This window comes from Salvelinus alpinus, chromosome 8 (assembly GCF_045679555.1).
Source record: "Salvelinus alpinus chromosome 8, SLU_Salpinus.1, whole genome shotgun sequence".
Taxonomy (NCBI): domain Eukaryota; kingdom Metazoa; phylum Chordata; class Actinopteri; order Salmoniformes; family Salmonidae; genus Salvelinus; species Salvelinus alpinus.
This window is the reverse complement of record NC_092093.1, coordinates 83,353,482-83,363,703: the sequence shown is the minus strand read 5'-3', so window position 1 is coordinate 83,363,703 and position 10,222 is coordinate 83,353,482. Positions and strand designations below refer to the sequence as shown.

The 10,222-nt window shown below is 44.7% G+C and overlaps 1 protein-coding gene across 1 annotated transcript in view; it reads right to left on the bottom strand.

The window, feature by feature from the left end:
* Positions 1–543: 543 nt before the first annotated feature.
* Positions 544–10,222, bottom strand: part of LOC139583771 (phenylalanine--tRNA ligase, mitochondrial-like) — a 136,851-nt gene continuing 127,172 nt past the window's right edge. Inside the window, exon 8 of the mRNA XM_071415218.1 lies at positions 544–2,001. Within this exon, the coding sequence (XP_071271319.1) occupies positions 1,863–2,001 (139 nt within the window). The 3' untranslated portion in view covers positions 544–1,862. The remainder of the gene's footprint in view (positions 2,002–10,222) is intronic.

Genomic DNA, 10,222 nt, shown 5'->3' with positions numbered 1-10,222 from the left:
CATACGAAACGTAACATAACATACAGTATCATACTAAATGGAGGGAGACACTCATCACGTCGCAATTTAATTTTTCTCTGTTCCTCTCCAGCCAATTTATTTAAAAAAAGAAACAAACATTGTCATAAAGAATGGGCCCTTTCTTTGACAGCTCTATTCTGTTGGGTCAGTTTGTCAATCTAGTGCTCTGTATACCCAACGGCAGCAGTGAAACAACAAGAGAATCCTGATGATTCTATTGACAGAGATTGGAGGCAGGGGATGAAGTGTTAATGTTTCTAATGACTTCTTAATGAAGAGGCTTACAGCACATCAAATAAATATGGGAACACAGTCTCATCTGGTATTCACACAGGTTCTTCCAGTCGTAAATAGAATAGCGGGCGTAATAGACCGAGTGCAAATGCATAATCACTCTGTTAACAAGACTGATGAGGGCAGAGGTTGTTCCAAAAACATTGGTGCTCAATCTGCAGTATAAAATCATTACCGCAGCTCCTCAAATATGTGCGTGCTCTGCTCAGAAAGAACGATGGCCAGGACTTTAACCAAACGTCACGGTTTATTTGAAATCACCTGTTAAGCGAACGGAAATAAAGGACACTCTTTGTACTTTCACCCAGCACTGAGACAACAGCGGCTTTTATTACAATGCTTCTCAGGTAGTGTACCAACACATCCCCTCCTCACTCTTAATAACACATCTTTTATGGAAATATTACAAATACAAATGTCGATTGAATCATCAACAGGACTGTATTGTGTCCGTTCGTCGGTCTCTCTCGCCAGGCTGGTAAGAAGCCAATGGCATGAAAGGCTTTAGGTGACGTCCATATTAAATCAAACACATTCCCCCTCTGGTGACGCGACGCTGTGGATTGTGTCACTTAAGAGCGTCAGCCACTTCACATGAAAGGTTACTGGAGACTCTAATGATAAGAGTTGCTTGGTACCGCCGTGGAGTAGAGCCTAGAGTGGATGTGTCGCTTTGTTCAGAAGAATCAGTGACTATAATGTCACATAGCAGACGCTTTTATTCAAAGAAATGTACAGTACAATGCGAGCATCCATTTTTATTATGTGATCAATGCAGGAATTGAACCCACTACCTTGGCATTGCTAGAGTGGTGCTCTTACAAACTCTGCCACACAGGACCACTATCTAATAGTCACATTGAAGCACACTTTCGAGGAGGTCTAGTCGTTACCTGTAGTCTCGTACCAAACCTCTCCTCAGGGACAGCCATCCGTTCCATGTATTTAAACTAATCCAGAGCTAGCACACCTGATTCAACTTGACAACTAATGACCAAGCCCTTGACTACTTGAATCAGGTGAGTTAGCTCAGGGCTACAGCAGGAAAATAGTCCTGCAGCAACAGGAAATATGAATTATTATGGTGATTATAATTTTTTTGTAGGGGTTGATACATTTTTCGTTGGGGCAAATCTAGTCTGATATTTTAAAGTGGAAATTATAAACTTTAGAATAGTTTTTAAACTTTGAATACACTACAAAACTCTCAACAACAAAAGGGAAATCAAATTAAGATCCTACGTCTGCAGGTACTACAACCACTTTCATTATTGTTGTACTACCAAGAGGAGGAACCCCAGGAATGGTCCGTAGGATTCCCCTCGTGTCTCTATGAGAGCCGAGAACAGAGTCAGCCGAAGTCCGTCCGCTTGAAACGTGTAAGTCATGGTTATGTTCAGAAGGGCACACAGTGACAAAGCTATTGAAAAAGGGACATTTTGAGTTTGGGTAGTACTTTTCCGTTTTGCCAGGTTTTAAACAGATTTTTCCTGTTTCGCGCCTACTGAGCAGGGGAGGGTGTGGCGGAGGGTGCGGCGGAGGGGGTCTCAGTACCGCCCCTTCACGCCCAGTTCCTGCTCGGCGGTGTGCTCGATGGCGGCATGGAGAACACGCACCTCCTCCTGGGTCAGGGTCCTTTCCATGTGGCGGTAGGTGATGCGGTAACAGTGGCTGTGCTTCTGCGTCCTGTGGGGAGAGAAGAGAGACAGGGGTTAGGAGGACCGAGAGGGATCAAGAGAGGGTGTAGGTCACAATGGATATAAAAATAAAAAAATCTGCAAAAAAATAAACGTCCCTTTTTCAGGACCCTGTCTTTCAAAGACAATTTGTAAAAATCCAAATAACTTCACAGATCTTCATTGTAAAGGGTTAAACACTGTTTCCCATGCTTGTTCAATGAACCATAAACAATTAATGAACATGCACCTGTGGAACGGGCGCTAAGCCACTAACAGCTTACAGACGGTAGGTAATTAAGGTCACAGTTATGAAAATGTGGGACACTAAAGAGGCCTTTCTACTGACTCTGAAAAACACCAAAAGAAAGATGCCCAGGGTCCCTGCTCATCTGTGTGAACATGCCTTAGGTATGCTGAAAGGAAGTATGAGGACTGCAGATGTGGCCAGGGAAATAAATTGCAATGTCCGTACTGTGAGACGCCTAAGACAGCGCTACAGGGAGACAGGACAGACAGCTGATCATCCTCACAGTGGCAGACCACGTGTAACAACACCTGCACAGAATCGGTACATCCAAACATCACACCTGCGGGACAGGTACAGGATGGCAACAATAACTGCCCGAGTGACACCAGGAACGCACAATCCCTCCATCAGTGCTCAGACTGTCCGCAATAGGCTGAGAGAGGCTGGACTGAGGGCTTGTAGGCCTGTTGTAAGGCAGGTCCTCACCATACATCACCGGCAACAACCGGCCTATGAGCACAAACACACCGTCGCTGGACCAGACAGGACTGGCAAAAAGTGCTCTTTACTGACAAGTCGCGGTTTTGTCTCACCAGGGGTGATGGTCGGATTCGCGTTTATCATCGAAGGAATGAGCGTTACACCGAGGCCTGTACTCTGGAGCGGGATCGATTTGTAGGTGGAGGGTCCGTCATGACTGAGCTTGTTGTCATTGCAGGCAATCTCAATGCTGGGCATTACAGGGAAGACATCCTCCTCCCTCATGCGGTACCCTTCCTGCAGGCTCATCCTGACATGACCCTCCAGCAAGACAATGCCACCAGCCATACTGCTCCTTCTGTGCGTGATTTCCTACAAGACAAGAATGTCAGTGTTCTGCCATGGCCAGCGAAGAGCCCGGATCTCAATCCCATTGAGCACGTCTGGGACCTGTTGGATCGGAGGGTGAGGGCTAGGGCCATTCCCCCCAGAAATGTCCGGGAAATTGCAGGTGCCTTGATGGAAGAGTGGGGTAACATCTCACAGCAAGAACGGGCAAATCTGGTGCAGTCCATGAGGAGGAGATGCACTGCAGTACTTAATGCAGCTAGTGGCCACACCAGATACTGACTGTTACTTTGATTTTGACTCCCCCCTTTGTTCAGGGACACATTAATCAATTTCTGTTAGTCACATGTCTGTGGAACGTGTTCAGTTTATGTCTCAGTTGTTGAATCTTATTATGTTCATACAAATATTTACACATGTTAAGTTTGCTGAAAATAAACACAGTTGACAGTGAGAGGACGTTTATATTTTTGGAGACTAATGAACACAAACACAAGAGCTATGTTTGACCTCTCCAGTGAGATCCACATGGACAATCCCAATTAGATCAGACAATATTCATGTTGTCTACAATATTTGTCACATCCCTCCATTCCTATGGGATATATAAAGACATTAGGTGAGATGTTAGAGCCTACAGTAGTCAAGAAAATGGATTATGCATGCACACACACAAACGCACGTGCCCACACACACACATAGTCCCTGTCTCTCTAGGGGACAGTAATGAGGATCTTCAAAGTACAACGAAGGATGAACATGAACAACGGTAGTATCCGCCACATAAAGTAGTTCGAAAGCTAAGCATGGCCCTTTTGTCATTTCCATATTGCGGTGCTCATTGAAACCAACGGCTGAGATTTGTAATGTGCCACAAAGCACCTAGCTAAGACAAAATGTCTGAGAGAAGACGTCTGAAAGACGGAGCCTTGGGATTCCATAGCCCAAACCCCATGGGATCCCTGATAAAATCAAAGTCGGCTTCATACCAGCAGACTCCCACTGTCAGGGGGACACATCTGGTGTCTGTTGCAGAGATAATAATTCAAACAGAGAAGTGGTGACAAAATCACGCAGTGGTTTTAGTCACGCAAACACCGAGGCAGGCTGTGGCGACTGACATCAGAAAGTGTCAACTGTTTTCTGATAAAAGTCCTAATTTCAAGCACATTCCTCACCGGTCCTAATTTCTGTATACTTCACTTTATACACATCACAATATGGGGTGCATTTAAAAAAAAAAACAGTACAGACGGCTGCTGCGCATTACTGGGAAAACAGAGGCGAACTGTTTTCCCTGACAATGCAGATATCCACTGGAAATGAGAAGCCGCAATTACGACGAGGCGGTGGCGACACTCAGGCCGTTTCGCCACGTTTAATCAGGAAACCCTTTAGAGCCATAAACGGGGGCTCCGCTCTCGCCTTTCATTTCTCTCCAGCTCCGGCAGACAGGAGAATAGATTACATTTCTCCAGCTTTACAGTGTTCTATACGGTGGCGGGGGCTGTGCCATAGGTGTCGGTTTCTTCCCTCCTCTACTCTCTGAAAGGGCAACCTTGTTTCACAGAAAACTCCTCCTCGCGGGCTGCCACGCTAAGAATAGCTGCAGCCCGAGAGAGTGTGATCTCTGGGTAACCTTGTCGGGAGGTGACTGACAGATGAGAAAATATAATTTAGAGCGCACGGCGCGGAAAGAGATAATTGGTTTATCGGACCGACATACTCGTTAAAGAGAAAAAAGAGAAGGAGATAAAATCACACTCTCAGCTAGAGAGCTACTGTGGGCAGCTTCGTAAATACCAGCCATGGCAAATTTATGCCACCACTGATTGCAAATGGGACATTGCATGGCGCTCCCACGCCGCTATGTCTTTCTATACTTTTTGGGGACCAATCAAATTCCTATTTTCCCTAACTCTTAACCTAAACTTAACTCCACCCCCCCACCACAGCCAAAACCAGCTAATGAGAAAAATGTTTTTTCCCCCTCCAGCACTGAGCTTGCACAATGTTCTTCTCCCTCTCCCTCCATCATTGACTTGACATGTCAATGTATGACAATACATACTGTAGATATGCAAATGATGAGCTAATGGAATTTGCTCCAAACCAGAACTGTGTATTAATGATAGAGTGCAGACCATAACTATCAACTGTACAGGAGGGGAGGGGACATTTCCTGAGGCGATTCCGACTTGTTAATGGAGAAATGAATTATTCAACGTCCGAGCCCATCAAAAATAATCAATGATTGGCCATGACACCCCGTTAGAAATGGCATTTGTTGTCTCCATTGTCTCCATCCACAGCGGTTGGTTCATGCATAGCTTCCCTTGTTTCTCTCTCCCCACTCCTGCCCCGTCTGTCTTAGCAAAAAGAGTATCTGACATTTCCACAGAACGAGCCGTTGTTCAATAATTCAGTGTGCAGAAGGTGAACAGTGATCCAAACACACAATACAATCACTATTTATTGTAAAAGTCTCCATTTTATTGCCCTGCAGAATTTGGTTTACAGTCAGCCAGTTGGCTGTCGGTTATTTACACTAGCTTCTTCCAAAGGAAGAAAAACAGAGCTGTCCAGGAGCATAGAGGATTGGGGCCTCCAAGGCCGACAGGGCAGATGTGAGAGAACTATCTAACAAAGATTGGGGTGCTGTAATCAGGAATGTACAGTATGTTCAGAAAGAGTGATGTCGTGAAGCAAAGCGAGCTTTGTTGTGGCGGGAAACTCGATCAGACAGCAGACAATGTCAAAACAAATTGTTCAATAAAATGTGTGGTCAAACAAATACAGTTCTCCTGACGCAGGTTGTGATTTTGTTGATTACATGTTGTGTAACTCTCCAGGCCACACTTTTCAGGAGTGAGTAGACCTATTTTCAGTGTGTGAAGAGGGTATCCAGCAGACTGCTTCACAAACTGGTTGTGATGTGGTTGTATTCATGACGTCATTACAACCTATTGGGTAAAGGGCTAGGACTTGTTGTGTATCTACAGTCACGAGTGACAGAGCAATTAGATCAGCGATGCTTAGGGGGATGTTTGGAGGAGTTGGGCTGGGAGAGGGGTCAGTGGCTGGCTGAGGGAAGAGAAGCCGAGAGGAGGAGAGTAGCCCAGTGCCAAACACACAGGAAGCAGGAAGTCCACTCTAATTGGTCCCAGTCAGCTAGAGAGACTGCTTAGCCTGGGACAATCATATACCACTTTTTCTCTCTCACTTTGTCTTTTATGCTCTCCAACACCGACCGACCGCACACAAGCACAGCTCCAACCCAGATCCGGTACCAGGATAAAGATACTAAGGGGGCAGTTGAAATTGGCGAGGGGGATACATTTTTGGGGGTTCTTGCATTGGAATTATATTGAATTCTGCTTATATAATCACACTATACCAATATAAACAAAGTTCAAATACCGAGACTCCAAGATCATTGAGGGCTTGTAAAAATCGGTAGCTTCTCTCTGCTGCGCTGTATTAGCACAATGGACAGCGTGCTACAGCTAGGCGGTTTTGGTAATGAATATAGGCTACAAACAGCCTATGTGAATCTAGTCGTACACACAAAACTGTCTTACCAAAATAATGCAAACCAAATGCTGAATGTAGTAACCTAGTTATTCATGCAGGCAAACAAAAATACTGAATAGCAGTTTGGCTTAGAAAACCAGCACAACTGAATGCGAATAAACGCAACAGAACAAAACAGCGGTACCAAGTAGTAGGCCTAGTAAACAAAAGATCAGCTTCATGAAGGCATGACACAATCTACATTTAGGCTAGTTACATTAACAGTAAAGATAAGGTGAATGGACATCCAAATAACCAAAACATAGCCTACAGCCTGCTACAGTGAGATGCAGCCATGCACAGCTGTCTTGCCAAATAGTAGGCTTATACAGGCCCGCATACATGGAAAATAATGCTGCTCGCTCTTGAGTTCAGCAACGTGTTGTGATATGGCACAATACACTTCTGTGAATCAAATTCGACCCACGTAATCAATTAAGCAATGTCAGCCTACCATAAACACGTCTCCAATATGTACAGTTCCATTTACAGAAACCAAAAAAAAAAGAGGTTATATTCTATTATGGTTTTCTTGGTAGCCTATCTATTTCTACGATGAAACATATTTGGGTTATTTCATTGGAACTGTATTGAATTCTGCTTATATCAGGATACACCATAATAAACACAAAAGTTTAAAAAAATGCTTTTGACCAAGAATTTACAGGACCAACGGCACAAAATCTCACTGCGCTCCATCAGCACCATGGACAGCACCCTGCATACTAAAGCCTAAATGGTTTCAAACTCGCACCTCAGCTTCTTGACACACTCCAAAGCACCACTTTGACTCCAGTGTAAAGATCTGTTGCTTTTGCCTGGAGTAATTTGTTTGGAGGATCGAGAAGACTGAGGATTCTGTGTTTAAAAAAAAAATATATATATATATATTATTTCACCTTTATTTAACCAGGTAAGCTAGTTGAGAACAAGTTCTCATTTACAACTGCGACCTGGCCAAGATAAAGCAAAGCAGTGCGACAGAAACAACACAGAGCTACACATGGAATAAACAAGAGTACAGTCAACAACACAATAGAAAAAAGTCTATATACAGTGTGTGCAAATGGCATGAGTTGGTAAGGCAAAAAATAGGCCATAGTAGCAAAGTAATTACAATTTAGCAGATTAACACTGGAGTGATAGATGAGCAGATGATGATGAGCAGATGATGGTGTGTAAGTAGTGATACTGGTGTGCAAAAGAGTAGCAAAGTAAATAAAAACAATATGGGGCTGAGGTAGGTAGATTGGGTAGTGTCACGTTCTGACCTTAGTTTCTTTTTATGTCTTTGTGTTAGGTTGGTCAGGGCGTGAGTTTGGGTGGGTAGTCTATGTTCTGTTTTCTATGTTGTTGTATTTCTATGTCTGGCCTGATATGGTTCTCAATCAGAGGCAGCTGTCGATCGTCGTCTCTGATTGAGAATCATATTTAGGTAGCCTGTTTTCCCACTATGGGTTGTGGGTGTTTATTTTCTGTCTAGTGTCTGTTCACCTTACAGAACTGTTTCGTTTTTCTTATCGTTGTTATTTCGTGTAGTGTTCAGTTTGAAATTAAAATATGACGAACACTTACCACGCTGCATTTTGGTCCTCCTCTCCTTCCACCAACGAGAATCGTTACAGGTAGGCTATTTACAGATGGACTATGTACAGCAGATAGCTGATGTTTAAAGTTAGTGAGGGAAATGTAAGTCTCCAGCTTCAGCGATTTTTGCAATTCGTTCCAATCACTGGCAGCAGAGAACTGGAAGGAAAGGCGGCCAAAGGAGGTGTTGGCTTTGGGGATGACCAGTGAGATATACCTGCTGGAGCGCGTGCTACAGGTGGGTGTTGTTATCGTGACCAGTGAGCTGAGATAAGGCGGAGCTTTACCTAGCACAGCCTTATAGATGACCTGGAGCCAGTGGGACTGGTGACGAGTCGCAGTGGTGGGTGGTATAAGGCGCTTTGGTAAGAAAACGGTTGGTACTGTGATAGACTGCATCCAATTTGCTGAGTAGAGTATTGGAAGCTATTTTGTAGATGACATCGCCGAAGTCGAGGATCGGTAGGATAGTCAGTTTTACTTGGGTAAGTTTGGCGGCGTGAGTGAAGGAGGCTTTGTTGCGAAATAGAAAGCCGATTCTAGATTTGATTTTGGATTGGAGATGTTTGATATGAGTCTGGAAGGAGAGTTTACAGTCTAGCCAGACACCTAGGTATTTGTAGTTGTCCACGTATTCTAGGTCAGAACCGTCCAGAGTAGTGATGCTAGTCGGGCAGGCGGGTGCGGGCACGGTTGAAAAGCATGCATTTGGTTTTGCTAGCGTTTAAGAGCAGTTGGAGGCCACAGAAGGAGTGTTGTATGGCATTGAAGCTCGTTTGGAGGTTCGTTAACACAGTGTCCAAAGAAGGGCCAGATGTATACAGAATGGTGTCTGCGTAGAGGTGGATCAGGGAATCACCCGCACCAAGAGCGACATCGTTGATATATATACAGAGAAAAGAATTGAACCCTGTGGTACCCCCATAGAGACTGCCAGAGGTCCGGACAACAGGCCCTCCGATTTGACACACTGAACTCTGTCTGCGAAGTAGTTTGTGAACCAGGTGAGGCAGTCATTTGAGAAACCAAGGCTATTGAGTCTGCCGATAAGAATACAGTGATAGAGTCGAAAGCCTTGGCCAGGTCGATGAAGACGGCTGCACAGTACTGTCTTTTATCAATGACGGTTATGATATCGTTTAGTACTTTGAACGTGGCCGAGGTGCACCCGTGACCAGCTCGGAAACCGGATTGCACAGCAGAGAAGGTACGGTGGGATTCGAAATGGTCAGTGATCTGTTTATTAACTTGGCTTTCAAAGATGGTTTAGATGGTGGCTGTAAAGTTAAAGCCGGGGTCCGTCACTGTTTTCAGCAACCCTGTAGCCTCGAGTCTTACTTCTGTGTTGTAGGAATGTGTGTGTTTTTCCTGCTTTTTATGAAACTCAAAAGGAGTCATTCCTGCCTGCCCAGTGGCTTTCCATAGCCCCCTAAACACCGCCAAAATTTTCATGACAGGTTGGCGCAAAATAAATCAGTATCTCCGCTCTGCTGTGTCACCCTGTCAATCAGTTAAACTTTAGCAAATTTTATATAGGGACATTTAACTAAAACTGAGGGAGCAAAAGTTTGAACTTGGGGGGATAAGCCCCCTTTAACCCCCTCGTGTAGCCGGGTAACACCTATAGGAGAATGCTGTTCATTGACCACAGTTCAGCATTCAACACTATTCTCTCCTAGCTTGACACCAAGCAACAGGATCCGGGACTTCCTGATGGGCAGACTATAGGCTGTGAGAATTTGCAGCAACACCTCCTCCAAACAGGCTCCTAAAACAGGGCCCCCCAGGGGTGTGTCCTCAGCCCTCTGCTGTACTCCCTGTTCACCCACGACTGCTTGGATTTACACGACAACAAATCCATCAAGTTGGCTGAAAATACCACGGTTGTAGGCCTAATAACAAACAACGATGAGTCAGCCTATAGGGAGGGGAAAGGGGATATACCTAGTCAGTTGTACAACTGAATGCCTTCAACTGAAATGTGTTTTCCACA